This window comes from Enhydra lutris, unplaced genomic scaffold (assembly GCF_002288905.1).
Source record: "Enhydra lutris kenyoni isolate GAN:26980312 unplaced genomic scaffold, ASM228890v2 scaffoldscaffold37, whole genome shotgun sequence".
Taxonomy (NCBI): Eukaryota; Metazoa; Chordata; class Mammalia; order Carnivora; family Mustelidae; genus Enhydra; species Enhydra lutris.
In genome coordinates, this window is record NW_019154121.1 from 1797226 (window position 1) to 1817977 (window position 20752).

The 20752-nt window shown below is 34.9% G+C and overlaps 1 protein-coding gene across 1 annotated transcript in view; it reads right to left on the reverse strand.

Moving 5' to 3' along the window:
• The window catches only part of LOC111154359 (contactin 5), a 560291-nt gene that overhangs the window by 465238 nt on the left and 74301 nt on the right, over window positions 1-20752 (reverse strand). The window contains exon 5 of the mRNA XM_022513913.1: window positions 14568-14663. Within this exon, the coding sequence (XP_022369621.1) occupies window positions 14568-14663 (96 nt within the window). The remainder of the gene's footprint in view (window positions 1-14567; window positions 14664-20752) is intronic.

Below are 20752 nucleotides of genomic sequence, written 5' to 3' on the forward strand. Positions count from 1 at the left end.
CTAAGCAGTTAACTTAACCCTTACAAAAAGTTGGAGCTAAAAAATGTAAACTGTAGATGTTAGCAATTTTAATGTAGATCTGAGATCTGCTTAAAGTATAACACACAAATGCACAAATTCTGCCAGTAATTGACAGCTATATAAACTGGTTGGTATCATAAAAACAAAACAAGTGGTTTCCTTTTTTTACACAGGAAGAGTAATATATAATGTTCACATTATAAACAGTCTCCCTAAGAGAACCCAAACAATCTTTTGATTACTCCTGAGATGACTATTCTGATTATTATTAAAATTATAGTGTCCTGATTAGATCCCTTTCTTAGACTTCAGATTCATACCCCATTTCTGTTGTACCTATAAGTAACTAACACTTCATATATCCAGAACTCAATTAATCCTATTCTATCAAACCAACCTTATTTTCTAGTTGATAGGAAATAGTTACAGAGCCACAAATTTGAGTTCATATTTTTCTTCAAATTCCGTTTGACTAATAAATGAATGGATCAATTAGTCACCAAGACCAAAAATATTTAAGGTGATCAGAATGATTTTAAGTAGGGATATTAAGATTTACTGTATAATTGCTAAAATAACACAAATAAAATATGTAATTTTGAAATAAGTAGAAGGGAAAAATACAGTTAACTTCTAGCAATAGTGAGGTTGAAAATAGGGCAAATAAGTCATAGAAAAAGCAGGGTAACTAGTACAGAATAAGATGATAGAAACAGATACAAATAGGCTAAACTCATAAGTTAAAAGATAGTAAGCACTCAGTAAACATTTGTTGAATGAAAACATTACTACAATTTTGATATAACACAATGAGCATTATTTTTGAGAGCTTGATAATTCCATGCTTTAAAAAAGTCTTATTTGTATTCAAGCTGTGAAGGTTTTAGTATAGCTTTAGCCAAAATGTACTTTATATGGTATGAAATGTATCAAAGATTGAAATCTTGGTTCCATCATTTACTAAGTATAAGAGCTTAAGTAGGGGTGCCTGGGTGGCTCAGTGGGTTAAAGCCTCTGCCTTCAGTTTAGGTCATGATCCCAGGGTTCCGGGATTGAGCCCTGCATCAGGCTTTCTGCTCAGCAGGGAGCCTGCTTCCCCGCCCCCCCCCACCCGCATGCCTCTTTGCCTACTTGTGATATCTGTCTGTCAAATAAATAAATAAAATCTTTTAAAAAAAGAGCTTAAGTATTTCACCTAATCTTTCTGAAGCTTAGATTCATCATCAGTACAACAAGAATGACAATAGTCTCCAACTCAGATGCTTTGCAAGGATTACATATTATAGTAAATGTGAAAATATAATTGTTGTATTGTAGAGTAGTAGACTCATGTATTTTTTACTAAAGCCTAATACTTCATATAAGAACTTTAAGTCCCATTTCAGTGTAAGTTTCTGAGATAACTTAATGCACATAACATGAATAAATCATATTTAAAATATTAATTACTGCTTTATTTATTTAAAAGTATCTATGGAGATAACCTCTAAGCCATAAAATAAGTCTGTATTTGGTTATAGGTTTTATGAGGTTTATTTCATTTTCATCCTTTTGTTTTACAATATAACCCTGATTTTCAAAATTACTAAACTGTCAGAGATTTTTCATCTTGGGTTTTTTTTTTTTTTTTTTTGGAACCAAATCATCTTAAGCAGATGTGCTTTTCTAGAAAAAGATATTTCCTAATAGATGAATAACTACTTCAGTATCCAGTCAAGATGTTTTCATTCACAGATACTACCGACAGGAGTTAAACTTGTTCTCTTGGAAATTAAACAGGGTTATTTTGCAAAAAAGTCAATCCTAGCTTTCACTTTTATTCACACAAAAAATGTGCATTGTACATCCATTTGAAGTAATGAGAAAATGGATCTTTAGACTATTTCTGAATAGTACTTAATCTTTGTGATATATAACTGTTTATAATTTTATGTAGTACTACTGAATTATAGAAGCTGCTATGCTTTGAAATAGTAATATTTGAATCAAATGGGATATTAGGTGGCCCAAATATCTGTAATAAATATGGGTTATGATAAACTAATATCAGGAGGCTGATAGGAACTGTCTAAAGCCCTGCAAAGTTTAGCTAATAGAATCAGCACATTTATTCAGTTACTTTACATGAGTTTAATAAGTACCTACTGTTAAGTGTATTAAATTTTGTACCCTTAAATAACATATAATCTACTAAGGCAGAAAAAAAATACTAGTAAACTTTTACTTCCAACACATATTTCACTTAATAAAATTCTGATAAAATTATTGGGAGATAAGATTACAGAGTAGTAGGAGGACCCTGGGCTTGCCTTATCTCTTGAACACAGCTGGGTAACTATCAAGACATTTTGAATACCCAATAAATCAATCTGAGAATTAACAGAACAAAGTGCACAAAAGGAAAGCATTTCCCTAAGGATACTGACTGGGAAAACAAGAAGAGTTGATTTTTGTGAGATTTTACAACAAGCAGGGCTCAAACACTAGAATTTTAGAGGTCTGAGTTGTGGCTTATGCGGAGCAGATAAGTGCTGCAGTGCTCCTGTGAAGGAGGGAAGATAGCCTAGTAGTTGATGGCATGATCTGGGGATCCCCTAGGATGCACTGGAAGAAATAGTTCCCCCTTCTTGGAGTGCATCTGGTAGAGGCAGCATTGCCTTTCCAGGGACAAAAGAGCTGGCAGGAGCCATTACCATTTCCTGCCCCTCAGTATGGGTGCAGAGACACCTGATAAGGGCAGCTGAAGTGGTCACTGGCTTTTTGCTTGGTGATAGTCCAAAATCCACCCCTTTGTGCCTTAGTGTGACTGCCCTTCTGGGACAAACCTGTGTCTGTCCCAGCATGGCAAGATCCTCCTCCAGAGGACCAGCATGGGTCCCCACCATGTCAGGTCCCTAACATTTGGGTTTTAAAATAGCCAACATGCCTGGGATAGAACACAGGTGCACTGCACTTCTAGGTGGTCAGAGAGCCCGGATAAAGTAATGGTAAAGGCAAATATCTGAAGGAAGCCTGGGACACACAGACTGTTCACTTTTCTTAGAGGTTTCCTGGACAGTGGTGAGTACAAACTCTTCTCTCTGAGATAAGGGAGGGGTCTGGCACAAGTTCTCTCCCCTGTCCCTCACCATAAGCTGGCTTCCATGAGCAGTACAGTGTCAACACTGATGGCCTAAACCCCCTACAACAAGACCTGTACACTTTGCACTCTGCAGGTGCTGCTTTTCTGGGGCAGGTGTGCCTAAGAATCAGAGCAGCGGGCCTCTCCTGCAGAAGACCAACAGAAACTCCCACCACATGCATCATATTTACCGGCCAAAGAGTTCTACAAAGTTTCAGTTCTAATGGAAAGAGTAGTGAGTCTCTTTCAACAAGCAGACCAGAGCATATCTGGTTAAAACTCATCACACTCTGGCAAAGGTCCAAACACTCCCCACTGCAGGTAAAGAGAAACTCTGCAGAAGACTGACCTAAGAGAAAGAGCAGACAAAACACAACAGCAGAGTACACACAGCATACTCCAGAGAAACTTCCTGAAGCACCAGACCCGGAACAATATATGTACTCTACTTCATAAAGCCATTACTCTCAGGAGCATGAAATACAAATTTTCCTAACACACAGAAGAGACAGACCTAGACAAAATGCCAAGATGGAGGAATTCACCCCAAAAGAAAGAACAAGTAAAGGTCATAGCTAGGGATCTAATCAAAACAAATATAAGTAATATGCTTGATCCAGAATTTAAAGCAATAATCATAAGGATACTAGCTGGTATTGAGAAAAACATAGAAGACACTAGGGAGTCCCTTACCACAGAAATAAAAACAAACAAACAAACAAACAAACAAACCTAAGAACTAGTCAGGCTAAAATAAAACATGTTATGACCAAGATATGAAACTGACTAGATGTAATGACTATAAGGATGGAAAAGACAGAGAAATGAATAGGTGATATAGAATATAAAATTATGGGGGAAAATGAAGCTAAAAGGAGAGGGAAAGAAACATAATGGATCACAAATGTAGACTTAGGATACTCAGCAACTCCATAAAGTACACTAAAATTCACGTCATATGAGTCCCAGAGACTCTGAGAAAAAGGGGAAGAAGGTTTACTGGAGAAAATTATAGCCAAAACTTCCCTAGTCTGAGGAAAGATACAGACATTCAGATCCAGAAGGCACAGAGAACTCCCATTAAAATCAACAAAAGCAGATCAACACAAAGACTTAGTATAGTCAAATTTGCAAAACTTAGAGATAAAGAAAAAAATCCTTAAAGCAACAAGAGAAAAGAAATCCCTAGCTTACAAGAGAAGACCCATAAAGCTGGCTGTAGTTCTCTCCACAGAAACTTGGCAGGTCAGAAGAGTGTGTCATGATATATTCCGAGTGCTGAATGGGAAACATCTGCAGCCAAGAGTACTCTATCCAGCAAGGCCATCATTCAGAATAGTAAGAGAGATAAAGAATGTTCAAGACAAACAAAAACTAAAGGAGTTTGTGACCATTAAACCAGGCCTGCAAGAAGTATCAAAGGGGACTCTTTGGGATAGAAAACCAAAAGTGAAAAGACTAGAAAGGAACAGAGAAAACTTCCAGAAATAATGACTTAACAAGTATTACAATGGCAGGGGTGCCTGGGTGGCTCAGTTGATTAACTGTCTATATATATGTCTATATATATGTCTATATATAAACTGTCTATATACAAAAGAAAATGAAAACACATTGGTCCAAAACCATTGGGATACAGCAAAAGCAGTCATAAGAGGGAGGTATATAAACAACACAGTGCTACTTCAAAAAGCAATACAAATCTCAAATATGCAACCTAATCTTACACCTAAAGGAACAAGAAAGAGAACAAAAAAATGAAGCCTAAAGCCAGCAAAGAAAGGAAAATAAAAAGATTAGAGCAGAAATAAATTATATAGGAACAGAAAAACAAACAAACAAACAAACAAAAACAATAAATCAATGAAACCAGGAGCTGGTTCTTTGAAAGAATTAATTGATAACCCACTAGACGGAATTATCAAAAAGAAAACAGAAAGGATCCAAATAAAACCACAAAAGAAAAAGGAGAAATCACCACAGAAATACAACGATTAAAAGAGAATATTATGAAAAATTATATGCCACCAAATTGGACAACCTGGAAGAAATGAGTATTTTCCTAGAAACATATAAACTAGCAAAACTGAAACAGGAAGAAAGAGAGAACTTGAAAAGATTGATAACCAGCAGAGAAGAGAAATTGAATCAATAATACAAAATTCTCCCAATAAACAAAACTCCAGGGTCAAATGGCTTCACAGGGGAATTCTACCTAACATTTAGAGAAGAGTTAATACCTATTCTTCTCAAACAGTTCAAAAAAATCGAAATGGAAGGTAAACTTCCAAACTCATTATATGAGGCCAGCATAACCTTGTTTCAAAACCAGACGAAGACCACGCTAAAAAAAAGAGAGCTACAAGCCAATGTCCCTAATGAACATGGATGCAAAACTTCTAAGTAAAATACTAGCAAATCGAATCTAACTGTACATTAAAAGAATCATTCACCAGGGTCAAATGGGATTTATTCCTGGGTTTCAAGGGTAGTTCAATATTTGCAACTCAATCAATGTGACACACCACATTAATTAAAGAAAGCATAAATACCATATGACCTCTCAATAGATGCAGCATCCATTTGATAAAATCCCTCCACAAAGTCTGGATAGAGGGAACATATTTCAACAACATAAAGGCCATTTATGAAAAACCCACAGCTAAAATAACCTTGAAGGAGGAATAAATGAGAGCTTTTCCTTTAAAGTTAGGAAACAAGTTGGGAACAAGAACAAGTCTTCTTCCTTAAATTGTTATTTAACATGGTACTGGAAGTGCTAGCCTCAGCAATCAGACAACAACAACAACAACAACAAATAAAATAAAAGATATCCATATTGGCAAGGAAGAAGTCAAACTTTCATTATTTTCAGATGGCATGATACTCTATGTGGAAATCTCCAAAGATTCCAACCAAAAAACTGCTAGAACTGATACACAGATTTAGTAAAGTAGCAGGATACAAACTCAATGTACAGAAATCTGTTGCATTTCTATGCACCAATAATGAATCAGCAGAAAGAGAAATCAAGGAATCAATCCATTTACAACTGTACCAAAAACCATAAGATGCTTAGGAATAAACCTAACCAAAGAGATAAAAGATCTGTACTCTGAAAACTAAAGAAATTGATGAGAACGCCAAGAAATGGAAAACATCCCATGCTCCTAGATTGGAAGAACCAACATTGTTAAAACGTCTATACTACTCAAAGCAATCTACACATTTAATGCAATCCTTACCTAAATATCACCAGCATTTTCCACAGAGATAGAACAAATAATCCTAAAATTTATATGGAATCACAAAAGACCCAAATAGCCAAAACAACCTTGAAAAAGAAGAGCAAACCTGGAGGCACCACAATTCCAGACTTCAAATTCTATTACAAAGCTGTAGTGATCAAGACAATATGGTACTGGCACAGTAACAGATGTATACGTCAATAGAACATAACAGAAAACCCAGAAATGGACCCACACCTATATGGCCAATTAATTTTCAACATAGCAGGAAAGTATATCCAATGGTTAAAAGACAGTCTTTTTTACAAATGGTGTTGGGAAAACTGGACAGCAACATGCAAAAGAATGAAATTAGACCACATGATTACACTATATACAAAAAATAAATTCAAAATGAATTAAAGACCTAAAAGTGAGACAGGAAACCATTAAAATTCTAGGGGAAAACACAGGCAGTAACCTCTTTGACATTAGCCTTAGAATCATCTTACTAGATGTGTCTCCTGAGGCAGAGAAACAAACACAAAAATATACATTTGGTACTTCATCAAGATAAAACCTTCTGCACAGTGAAGCAAGCAATCAACAAAACTAAAAGGCAAACTTTGAAATGGGGGAAGATATTTCCAAATGACAAATCTGATAAAGGGTTAGTATCTAAAATATATAAAGAACTTATAAAACTCAACATTCAAAAAACAAATAACCTTGTTATAAAATAGAAGACATGAGAGAGGTATTTTTTCTAAGAAAACATACAAATGTCTGACAGACACATGAAAAAATGTTCAACATCACTTGGCATCAGGGAAATGCAAATTAAAACCACAATGAGATACTACCTCACAATAGTCAGAATGGCTAATTAACAAGTCAAGAAACAACAAATGTTGGCAAAGATGGGGAGAAAGGAGAACCTTCTTACATTGTTGGTGAGAACACAAACTGGTATAGCTAGTCTGGAAAACAGTATTTAGGTTCCTCAAAAAGATAAAAATAGACCTATCCTCTGACCCAGAAATTGTACTACTAGGTATTTATCCAAAGGACACAAACATAGTGATTCAAAGGGGCACATTAACCCCAATTAGAGCAGCAATGTCCATATTAGCCAAACTATGGAAATAACCCAAATGTCTATCAACAGAGGAATGGATAAAGATGTGGTGTACATACACAGTGGACTATTACTCAGCCATTAAAAAAGAAATCTTGCCTTTTGCAATGAGGTGAATGGAACTAGAGTGTGTTATGTTAAGTGAAAGAAGTCTTTCAAAGAAAGACAATTATCAAATGATTTCAGTCATATATGAAATTTAAGAAATGAAACAGATGAACATAGGGGTAAGGAAGGGAAAAAAAAAAGACAAAATCAGAAAGGGACACAAATCACAAGAGACTCTTAACTATAAGAAACGAACTGAGGGTTGCTGGAGGGGAGGTGGGTGGGAGAAAGGTATAATTGGGTGATGGGCATTAAGGAGGGCACGTGATGTAATGAGCACTGGGTGTTATATGCAACCAATGAATCGCTAAACTCTACCTCTGAAGCTAATAATATCCTATATGTTCATTAATTGATTTTAAATTAAAAAAAAGACTCATTGTATATATTGGAATGGAATATAAGGGGATACTACTCAGCCATAAAAGAGAATGAACACTTGCTATTTACAATGACATGGTTGGAACTAGAATGTAAAATAATTCAGTCAGAGAAAGATTTCACTCATATGTGGAATCTAAAAATGAAATAGGTGAACATAGGAAAAAAACAGACAAACCATGAAATAGACTCTTAACTATAGAGCTGAGGTTTGCTGGAGGGGAGGTAAGGGATGGGCTAAATGGGTGATGGAGATTAAGGAGGGCATATGTTGTGGTGAGCCCTGGGTGTTTTATGTAAGTGATGAATCACTAAATTCTACTCCTGAAATAAATATTACACTATATGTTAACCAACTAGAATTTAAATAAAAACTTGAAATAAAAAATTAGTTAAATTATGATAAAATAAAGTATTAAGATAATTATGATTTGAAATAAAAGTGAAAAAAAAAAGAGTGAGGAACAAACTGGCATTAAGTATCAGTTAAGTAGGTATGATAAAAATGGTCTACATGACTATTTGGATGAGACAGAAATTTGGGTCTGAGATTTTATGTATCAGGTTATATACTCATTTCACAATATATGACCTTATTCCACCAAAAAGAAGGCTGTTGTTGAGATCATAAATAGGTATCAGTTTACGTACTCAAACTCTAAGCTTCTTTCATTGATTAAGTCCTAGCTTTTTCTTTCTACACTTAACCTTGCCTCTCCAGCAATAATTTTTTTACTTGACTTTACTGAGACATTTTCAGAGGTTTTTTTTTTTTTAAAGATTTTATTTATTTATTTGACAGACAGAGATCACAAGTAGGCAGAGAGGCAGGCAGAGAGAGAGAAGGAAGCAGGCTCCATGCTGAGCAGAGAGCCCGATGTGGGGCTCGATCCCAGGACCCTGAGATCATGACCTGAGCTGAAGGCAGAGGCCTTAACCCACTGAGCCACCCAGGCGCCCCCAGAGTTCTTTTAATTGACCAAGCAAGGCACTAGAATTAAATCACTATTTCTCAGTATGATTGTGCTTTCAATTAATAATTCCAATCCTTTAGCTTTCAGTTTGTTCCTTTGGCAAAAATACAAGATATCACAATTTATTCTTCTCTATTAATAATGAGAATCACATTTATTTATATATTTTATAATTATGTTCATTCACAACATCATTATGAGAAAAAAAAAGTCAGTGATAAGAAAAGATCTCTTACTACATGGTAAGGGCTCTTCAAGCCACTATGAGAACTTTGGCTTTAATTCAGAATGAGACAGGTAATAGTTAGCTTAGGGGGTCATAACAAAATGCCATAGACTGGGTGACTTGAACAGAAATTTATTTTCCCACAGTACTGGAGGCTAGAACTGTGAGTTCAGGGTGCCAGAGTATTTGGCTTTGGTGAGACTTCTCTTTCTGACTCGTACACACTGCCTTTGTACTATAATCTTATACGAGGAAGAGAGAGAGCAAGTTTTCTAGTGTCTCTGCTCATAAGGACACTAAACCTATACTGAGGGCCATACCCTCATGACCTTATCTAAACTTAATTACCCTCCAAAGGCCGGTCTCAGAATACTGTCACACAACATGAATTTTGGGGTAACTCAATTCAGTCGGTAGATGGGGAATTTTTGGAGTGTCTTGCACAGAGGGGAGGTAATATGACAACAACTTCATTTTAAATAATGACTCTGGTTATTATGTTAATAATAGATTGAAAAAAAAAAAAAAGATAAAATTTTAAAAGGGAGATTAGTTAAGAAAGTATTGTGAATAATCCAGGTAGGAGATGATGGTGGTTCATTCTGGAAAGCTACAGTAAGAGGGAGAGAGAAATGGTCAGATTTTAGATAAAGCTTTGAGTAGGACCCATAAAATTGCTGATGGTTTATATGTGGGGTGTCAGGAAATGAGAAGTTAAAAATGACTCTAAGGCCTGATGGATAGTAAGAGATGGAATTGCCTTTGATTGAGTTGGAAAAGACTGTAGGTGGAGCAGATTTAGAGAAGATATAACGAGAAGTGCAGTTTTAGACATGGTTAGGTTTATAATGCCTATTAGGTATTCAGATTGGAAATGTTGAATAGGTAAATGAATACACAAGCCAGAGTTCTAATTGGAGATATATGTTTTGGAGGTGTCAGTATTTAAAGGCTAAGCAAGAAAAGCATTTTATGGAGGATGAACTGACCAACAACTTGAAGACTGAAAATATTCCAAATGCCCATCAACTGAGTAATGGATAAACAGAATGGGGTGTATCTGTACAATGGAATGCTATTCAACAATATAGACTAACAAACTACTGATACTTGTCTTAATATGAATGAAACTTAGAAACACTAGGCTAAGTATAAGAAACCAAACTCTCTCTCTCACCACATATATATATATACACCCAGACTGAACATTATATGATTCGATTCAGTGAAAATGAACTTTCTAAAAAAGTAGATCAATGGGGAAATTGGGTGGGAATACCTTTGTGAAATGATGAAGTGTTGTAACACAAGATTTTGATAATGGTAGCACAACTGTATAAATTTACTAAAATTCAGTGAACTATACTTAAAATGAGTGAGTTTCCTGGGATATTAATTGTACTTTAATAAATCTACTTTTAAAAAGAGAGAAACAGAAAGAGAAAAAGAGACAGACAGTAAGAAAGAGAGGCAGACTCAAAGGAGTGGAATTAGATGAAGTATGGTAGACAAAGGTTTTGAAGAGTTTTGCAGTGAAAAGGAGCAGAAAAATGAGGTAGTAGGTGAGAGATGATATCAGTAAAGAGAGCTTTGCTTTGTTTTGTTTTCAGGTGAAGGAAGAGACAGTATAGTTGATGCTGTTGGGAATGATCAAGAAGGACTAAATAATCAATCCATGGTGAAGATGTAGATCATCTTCACTAAAGAGATTTCTTAGAGTAGACAGAAAAAGGATGAACTACAGTGCACAAGTTAAGGGATTGGCTGTAAAAGCACAACAATGCATTTATACTAAAAAAGAGAAGGGGTGTTTGGGCAGCTCAGTTAGTTAAGCATTCAGTTTCTGATTTTAGCTCAGGTCATAATCTCTGGGTTGTGAGAGGTAGTCCTCCCTGCCCAAGTCAGGTGCGGAGTCTGCTTAAGATTCTCTCTTTCCCTCTGCCTCTCCTTAGTCACCAGCATGTACTCTCTCCCTTTCTTAGAAAGGGGGGGTGGGGTATTTACAATCTATCAGTACAGATGCTAATGAGTGTTTCATTTGGTGGTGAAGGCTGTAGATAATATCTCCTAATTGCCTTCCTTTCCCCAGTGGAGTAGGATGCATGGTTATCAGCTGAGAGTAGGGATGACAGAAGAACTGAAGGAAGGGAGACATACTAAGATTTGACAGAATTACAGTAAGGAAACTAATCTTACCTTTTTTTTTTTTAAATTTCTGATTAGGCACCTGGGTGGCTCAGTCATTAAGTGTCTGCCTTCAGCTCAGGTCATGATCCCAGCATCCTGGGATCGAGCCCCATGTCCTGCTCTCTGCTCAGCAGGGAGCCTGTTTCTCCCTCTCCAGCGCCCCCCCATGCTTGTGTTCCCTCTCTCCCTATCTCTGTCATAAATAAATAAAATATTTAATTTTTTTTATCAGCATTAAAGTGTCCTTGAAATTCATAAGTTTGGTTTTTAGACTTAGATCAGTCTGCATAACTCTGGCTCTTTTCTTTTACAGTTATATTAAATTGAATAGGTTTGGGCATGAAGTAGGCTGAAAGTTGGATCTACATTAGGATTAAAGTTTTGTCAACTGTTGAGTCAGTGTGATGAAGCATAAAAGGGTGAGAAAATTGAAACTCTATGTAAGAAAATGATAATCATTGAAAGAAAAAAGTGAGAATCAAAGGAGGGGAAGTAGAGTGAGAAGGGGCTAGGATCAATGATTTGCAGATTTCAATGACATTAAAGGATTCCTGGACTCAGGGTACTGGAAGGAATGAGGTAGTAAATGCTAATCAGAGAATAAAAGTGTGGTAATTGAGAGATTGTACATGTTGATAATAACAGATTAAGTGGCCCTGGTTGATTGTAAAATAAGAGCATCCCAATGGAGAAATAAAAGGAATGAAGAGGATGGGATATTGTAAGACCTCTATTGAAATTATCAAATATTAAGACTGGATAAGTATTGAAGAAATTGACAGTGACCCAGGTGGTAAAATCTCGGGAAATGAAGATAATGAACTTGGAAAGTGTAAATGACTGCAACAAGAAAGTGTAGAGTCTAATGCCTTGAAATTTAAAAACTGAGGGTTTGTAAGGAGGAAGAAGGGAGAATGGGTAATAAGGAGAAAGGATATCTGTTCTAATCTTACTCTGAATGGTACATACAAATTGGGAGAATAAATAGCCATGACTATAAAGGGCAGCGGGAAGCCAAATCTTCAGGGTATTTGCAAGTTTCAGTTGGAGCAAGAGTATAAAAGGGATATTCAATAAAGAACCTTAAAGATAGGATTTGGCTGATCAGGAGAAAACTACTCATCTGGTAAGTGTTAGACATTTGTCTGGATGCTGAGTTACTCCTGTTGTTTTGACCATGCATGTATCCCCTAAAACTCTGTGATGCTAACACTGATGTTTGAGTGCATCAGTTGACATAAAATCCCAAAATAAATACCTAGTAGAATACAACCTCTCCTACCATATTAAAGCATACTATCAGTCTAATATTTCTTTTTAAATTTTAAAAATTTCTTTTAAATTTATTTCCTAAATAATCTCTACAACCAATGTGGGGCTTAAACTCAAAATACCGAGATCAAGAGTCACATACTCCACCAACTGAGCCAGCCAGGTCCCCCAAGTGTATATATTCTTACAACATATACACAGTAGCAACCATCTGGGATTACTCTTATTGATGTCAATCAACGATCACATTTTTATTTCATCAATTATTAGTACATATTCTTATCTCTTGCTTATCATGTATGCAATTCATTATTGCTATTTTTCCCCAGTAGAAATCTCTGTAGTTTTCTTCGGCAATTGGATAACTTGTTTTTGTGTAATCTTGTTTTGCTTCCTGTATCATTGTCTCACATTTCCCTTTTCTGTACATGTTCTAACAGTCTTGTGATATAGATTATGTTTCAAAAAATCTTGCTTTTGTGTTAACTCCTGTAAGTCTGATGGTGAACACTTTCATTCTTTATAGAGCAGGTTCCTTTGTCCTCCTCCTCTTCCTTCCTCTCTTTTATCTTTAACTATTACTCAACTAATACTGATCCTTAAATGAAATCTAATAACCCAACATTAGACATAGCATATACTGATGCTACATGATTCACTTAAACCTACTAAAATTTTCTGTCTTATCCATAGGAAAAAAGTTACAATACATGCTTCCTTGAAAGTATCTAAATCTAGAATCACAAGCAGGTAAGACTAAATATGTTTACTGTAAAAGTCTCCAAACTACTCACAGAAGAGTGGACTGAATTGATATATAAGAATTAAGTGGGGGAAAACTCAAAAATTGATTCCTGAAAGTAATTAGTATTTGACTTTAAAAAATGGTTTTTAAAAAATATTTTCTTATTGAAATAAAATTTACTTTTCCTTCAATCAAAACACATTAGGAAGGGGTCAGATAAAGATGAGAAATTTTAAGAAAATTGATTGAGGTCCTATCATAATTTATGATAAGAATGATCTATGGTAGAACAAAGTTGGTCCCCATTACTACACTGATAATTACAACCTAGAAACAAGTATAATTTTCACACTAAGCAAAGAAGAAAAATTGACTGAAATGCCAGGACCCTGAATTCAGTTTCCTGTTAGCGGTAAGGTCTTTGTTATTTCTCAGACAGACATTTGATTCTCTCTCCCTAATTGATACTGGCCACTCTTGAATTGTATTATAGGAAAACTATACTGAGATACAAAGAGGTACTCATCTCAAATTATAGAACTTAAAAAAAAAAGTATAATTAGCTGAGCTGGTAAAGGGAATATAATTAATCTGAGCACAGTTTACTATTCTGTTTCTTCAAACCTCATGAAGTTCTTAACCTTTTAATATGACTTTTACAAATAAGTGCTCGAGTGGCCAAACAGTAATACGTAAATTATAGTTTTGTTTGAAACTCAAAAAAAAAAAAAAATTTTAGCAGTTTTTTTTTTCCAGTGTGACAAACAACACTATAAACAACCCTGTTGCAAGCTTATCTTCTGAAACAAGATGCACATTGTTATTAACTCAACTCTGACACTCCAAATAATTTTGAAAAATTTTTACTCTCAGCTTATCACATTCCTTGTGCTCCAGGCAATGTATTCCTTACTGGTGGCAGGGAGAGACATAACCATAACAATCAACAGTTAGAATGGCAATAAAACAATTTTATCATAGGAGTGCAGTCTTCTATCCAGTGGTAGTTCGAATATATGACCTTTAATTACTCAGCTGGTACTCTGATACATTCTTTTTTTTGAATGCACATTTCACCTGGAATGTTTCTTACTAAATACCCTGTCTAAAAGAATGAGCATATAGTAAACAAGATCAGCAGCAATATAGAATGGGATCCTACTGTACCTGGTGAATGAGGCGGAGGAGAGCACATCAGAACAACCCCCTGGCCTTCCCTCACAGAGACTGCACTTCTTGTCCGGCCACTAAAATTTCCCAGATCTGTCAATATAACACAGCATTTAGATGAAAGGCAAAATAAAAAATAAAAATAAAAAATCTTAAACAATGTCTACTTTTATAACTTGTACCTACTTTTCTCTCATTATGCAAAGTTTATTTTTGTTTGTTAGGCAGTGATATCAGAGCCTTAAAAATAAGTCTATATCATACACTTTTAATACCACAATTTTCAGATTATATGTATTACACACTCTTTTCTTCTATTTATAGTGCATACAAGTTGCCAGTATAGGAAGAAAATAGACAATACCTTTATAACACATTAGATAGTCATTTTATTTATTTGTAAAATTTCCTACATATTGATTTTTCTACTACAAATAAGACCAGATCATGCATAGTGAGAAGAGAAATAGAAGTGGTTAGAGGTGTCTGGTATCCAACCTGGTACCTCATTATGTCATGCTAGGAATGCTGTGTAAAACCAAGCGTGAATTTTCCAAATTAGAGAGACTTGTGTGCTCTAGCAAATATGATGAGGATATAAAGTATTCTTTTTCTATAAATGTGTGTGAGAAAGTCATGTGATTTTCATTTTATAGAAACCTGGAATGGCTGGTACAAATTAATTATACTCATTCATTTTCATTACTCTAGGAATATCATAGTTATCAAAATATCCAACTATATGCATGAAGAATTATAGCATTGATTGGTGATCAACTCCCTTCTCTTAAATTATGTTGCATTTGCAAAATTTGAAAATATTTTTCGAAAAATAAAGTGACCTAAAAAATGAAGAATGTTTGTATTTCTATTATTTTTATTAATCTAGTCATAGCTCTGTATATATGGCCCTTTCCCCCTTCTTGGGCTAAGTTAATCAAAGATATGATTTTTAGAATAGTTTCCTAGGAATAGTAGGATTTCAATATTTTTATAAATAAACATTGTCCCAGAATTTTGTCTGTAAAATCGTGTTCCAATGGTGAAAAATACTTCTTTTTTTTTTAAGTATTTATTTATTTATTTGACAGACAGAGATCACAAGTAGGCAGAGAGATAGGCAGAGAGAGAGAGAGGGAAGCAGGCTCCCTGCTGAGCAGAGAGCCTGATGTGGGGCTCAATCCCAGGACCCTGAGATCATGACCTGAGCTGAAGGCAGAGGCTTTAACCCACTGAGCCACCCAGGCGCCCCGAAAAATACTTCTTGAAAATGTTCTGTGTTTTCCTCCATTATTCACCAATTATAAAAGAGGTTTTTTTTGAAAATTCTCATTACTTCACATTAAAATAGTATGTTTCACAGTAATACAATGTAGACTTTCAAATTTAATGTTTGTTAATTGGACAAATGATGAGAGTGGTAAGCAGTAGAGAAAGTATACTGAAATTATATGAGAGAGAAATCACTAACTTTAATATCTTAAGAAGGATCCTATACTTTTTTTGAGATATCTGCCACAATTTAGTGATTTACTAAATGTACAATCAAACCTTTTAAATGCATTCAAAATCATGAAGAAATACTAAACAGTGAAGGCGTAATGCCAAATAATTAGGGAAGTATTCATTATTGATGAAAGTCTTTAGAATTTTACACATAATTCTATGCTTCAGGATGCCTGAGTGGCTCAGTTGGTTGAGTTCTACCTTCAACTCAGGTCCTGATCCCAGGGTTCTGGGATCAAGTCCTATAAAAGTCTCCCTGTGGAAGCAGCCTGCTTCTCCCTCTGCTTCTGCCTCTCTCCCTCTCTCTGTCTCTTATGATTAAATAAATAAAATTTTAAAAATTCTGTGTTTCATTGTCAGTAGTTAAGCTTTTCACAAACTGGATAGATTAGAAAGAATTGTTCTAATTCTTTCTTTCTTTTTTTTTTTTCTTTTTAACAGTGGTTTGAAAACACAGTAACTTCTGTTGAAAATCAAGTTTTACTCATTTTCAAATATGTATGACTCACGGCATTAAATTCCTATGTATTGATTCTCAGGTATAGAAGCTGTCTTTTTCCATAAAATATCTGAATTGAGAAAACAAACATGGCAAGATATCTAATTTGCCTTCCTTTGACTCCACACTTAGACACAGGAACCACACATTAAAGCTGTAATGTCTCTTTAGGGATTATATAGTTTTACTTTGCTTTTTTCATCATCACTGAATTTATAAACTCTGAAAGTCTATTTAGACATCAATGTATTATAACTGAGTTTCTTAAATGGTTTTTGAAAAACATATATGTATCTTCCAATATATTTACTACGAGTTTATGTTTTCCTTATTATGACATTTCAATCAACCTAGTATAGTGAACAGAATATTTTAATAGGGATGCCTGGGTGGCTCAGTGGGTTAAGCCTCTGCCTTCAGCTCAGGTCATGATCTCATGGTCCTGGAATTGAGTCCCACATCAGGTTCTCTGCTCAGCCTGGAGCCTGCTTCCCCCTCCCTCTCTGCCTGCCTCTCTGCCTACTTGTGGTCACTCTGTCAAATAAATAAATAAAAATCTTTTAAAAAAAGAATATTTTAATAAAGAACAGTCCTAAATTAAGTTCTATATCTGAGACACTGAAGTACAGGCACATCCTAGAAATTAAACATGAAAAAGAAAAGAAAATTATAGAATAATTATAAATTATAGAATAATTATGACCCAAATTGTGTTTTGAGATCACAATGACCTAAAAGTTGTAATTGCTTTATTGGATATCAGCTGTTAATGCAGGTACAATTCAACATTTCCTCATGAAATTTTCTGTGTCATTATTTCCTAGGAAGTATAGCACCAGCAGAACAAAGATAAATGGATTTTTTCAATTATGAATACATTTCTTTCTTTCATAAGACATACAGAGAAATACTAAAAAGAAGACTGAAATTTCATGGAGAGTATACTTTTCTCATTTAAATCCTTCCTCCTAGGGGAAAAAAAAAAAAGGTGGAATATTATTACCTGTAATGTAAAAATGGTTCCTGGGTTAAGGAAGATTCTGATTGATCTATGTCAGAATGATTTATGTAAAAAAAAAAAATTATTGGTTAGAGTGGGGATGGCAATTGGGCAGAATAGTGTTAATGAAAAAACAGCTGGTTATTTTTATCTCACTGTGAATAAAAATCAGTTACTTTTCTTTGAGGGTACTCACCAGAGAACGAACTTTGAGTGCTTATTACTTTATTTTAATAGGTTATACATTGTATATATCAAGGAGATTAAAAAAAAACAAGAACTTTTATGGATGGAGCTTTGATTATTTTATTGACACATGATAAAAAGTACATGTTATGTTCTATTTTTGACTTGTAAGGGAAAAATGAGTAAAAAGTAAAATCTTAGTAGTACAAGGACTCTAAAATTCAGGTTAAAGTCTTGAACTGAATTAAACCTTTTCTGAACCTGTAAAACAGCACGTGGACAGATAGACAAGTAATGAATTAGAGGAGAAAATTTGTGATCAAGAATCACAGAGCTCTAGGCCTTGTCTTTTCTCACTCTTTTCCCAATTTCAGAAGCTCATGGAGAATTTGATAGTGGAACTTTAACTAGAACTGCAGCTTACAGAATTATTGTACCTATTCATCCTCAATGAACCATGCAAAGAAAAACAGGTATATAATAAATGATGTGTTTGAGAACCTCACATGACAGTTAGAATATAGATTTAGGATGTGTGATTTGAAGCATATTTAACAGATGTAAGAAAAATCATTTCATCCATTTATTAAATAAATATTTCTTCAGTGCAAACCACACACTGAACACAATGTTAGATACTAGGGTTGCAGAAAAGATGCAAGGGATGGATGTAGATGTATGAACTAATCATATCTACTTGGACCAACTTTCCATAGACCCAGCTGAGAGGAATCTGTGCCACCAAATAGATGTATGAGCCCAGACGATCGTAGTTTCAGCTTGTCACAGCCATACTTATGAGTTACTATATAGTACTTCATGATATTCTCCTGAATGTGAGCTACACATACACACACACATACAATTCATGTTTTTTCCACCCTTTCTCTCCTTCTTTCCTCCACCTGCTTACCTTTCCTCCTTCCTTCTTCCCTTTCTTCCTTGCATTATCCAACAAAGGATTTGAAACAGCTTACAGTTATAGTTATATACAGTTGTATATAAAACAAATACAATACAAAAAAGATCAAACAAGTGGTTTACAGATTCCAGGTGAGGATAAAATGGGTATGGTATGAATCCTCTAGGTTAAGATTAGCACTTAAGAATATATGTCATGGATTTTTGTAAATTATTAGAAGTTGACCATTAATTTTACTTTAAACTTAGAGGGCCAAAATAAAAATGGATATATTTCCAGTCTTGTTATTTATGGTTATGGCAAGATAAAATTTTCCGATAACTCAGGGGAAGAACAATGTTACCAGATAGTAAGATCTATAGAAGTATTTCTCCTGAAAAACTTCATAAAGATCACACTGGGTGTTATAGCGGGTTGAACAAATTTGCAAACAAGTTAGGAAGGTTTTTTACCCTTTAAGACAACTTAGGTAGACATTGTGCATTTTGCAAACATACGTACATATAAAAACATTTAAAAAACCATTGCCTAGAAAGGTGAATTATTTGAAGGTGTGGGAGAGAGAAAGTACATGAGAGGTTCAGGACACTGATCTTACGATCTTAGGTTAAGTACAATAGATTGGTTAGCTACTAGGGAGAAATGAGGGGAAAGGATCAAGGCAACAGGATAAAATTTGTTTTAGTTTTATTTAAATTAATTAACATATAGTGTATTGTTGTTTCAGAGGTAGAGTTCAGTAATTAATCACTTACATATAAGTGATTCATTCAGTGATATATTCAGTGCTCATTATATCACAAGCTCTCCTTAATGCCATCACCCAATTATCCCTTCCCCTCACACACCTCCCCTTCCAGCAACCCTCAGTTTGTTTCTGGTGGTCAAGAGTCTCTTATGGTTTTTCTCCCCCTCTGATTTCATCTTATTTTATTTTTCCCTTCCTATCCCTATGTTCATCTGTTTTGTTTCTTAAATTCATATATGAGTGAAATCATTTGACAATTGGATTATTTGTTTTTTGGATGTTGAGATTTATAAGCTCTTTATAATCTTGGATACTAACCCTTTATTTAATAGGACATTTACAAATATCTTCTCTCATTCTGTCAGTTGTCTTGATTTTGTCAATTTTTTTTTCTCTGTAAAGGCTTTTTATCTTGATGAAATCCTAATAGTTCATTTTGGCTTTTGTTTCCCTTGCCTTTGGAGACGTGTCTAGCAAGAAGTTGTTGCCACTGAGGTCAAACAGGTTGCTGCCTGTGTTCTCCTCTAGGATTTTGATGGATTCCTTCTCACATTGAGGTCTTTAATCCATTTTGAGCATATTTTTGTGCACAGTGTAAGAAAATGGTCCAGTTTCATCCTTCTACTGTCTAATTTTCCCAATACCACTCAAACAGATAAATCTTATATAATTAGGAATAAAGTGTTGAGGTTAATCTGCCTCCTGGGTTTTAATTTCCTAGTCTTAAATCTGTTCTGATTAAGTCACAATGCTTGGTATATGAGAGTTGTGTGTTTGGAAAAAATGAATGGGAATCAGAGTACTTATTTTAAATTGCACTTGGTTAGGGATGCCTGGGTGGCTCAGGCAGTTGAAAGTCTGACTCTTGATTTTGACTCAGGTCCTGTTCTCAGGGTCATGGGATCAAGCCCTGCATCAGGCTCCAAACTCGGCCTGGTTGGGATTCTCTCTCCCTATCCTTCTCCCTCAACCCCCTGCTCGCTGATTTGCTCTCTCTTTCTCTCTCAAATAAATAAATAAATAAGTCTTTAAAATAAAATAAATTGCACTTGGTTATATATTCATCCTGTAGGTGGTGCCAGTAAGCTTTAGACTGTCAATGCTTCAGGTATTCTCCGTTCTCTAACACTAAAGGTTTTGTGAATATAGTTTATTAAGAGTTCTAAACTTCATGAAATTGAGTTTGATTTTTTACAAAAACTAAAACAATTGAAAAGGTCAAACACTTTAGACTAGATGCCAGAGACTTGAACTTTATTAATTACTAACATTAGGGTATCAGATTCTTATGTAAGATTATAATATTGAAGAACTAATATAG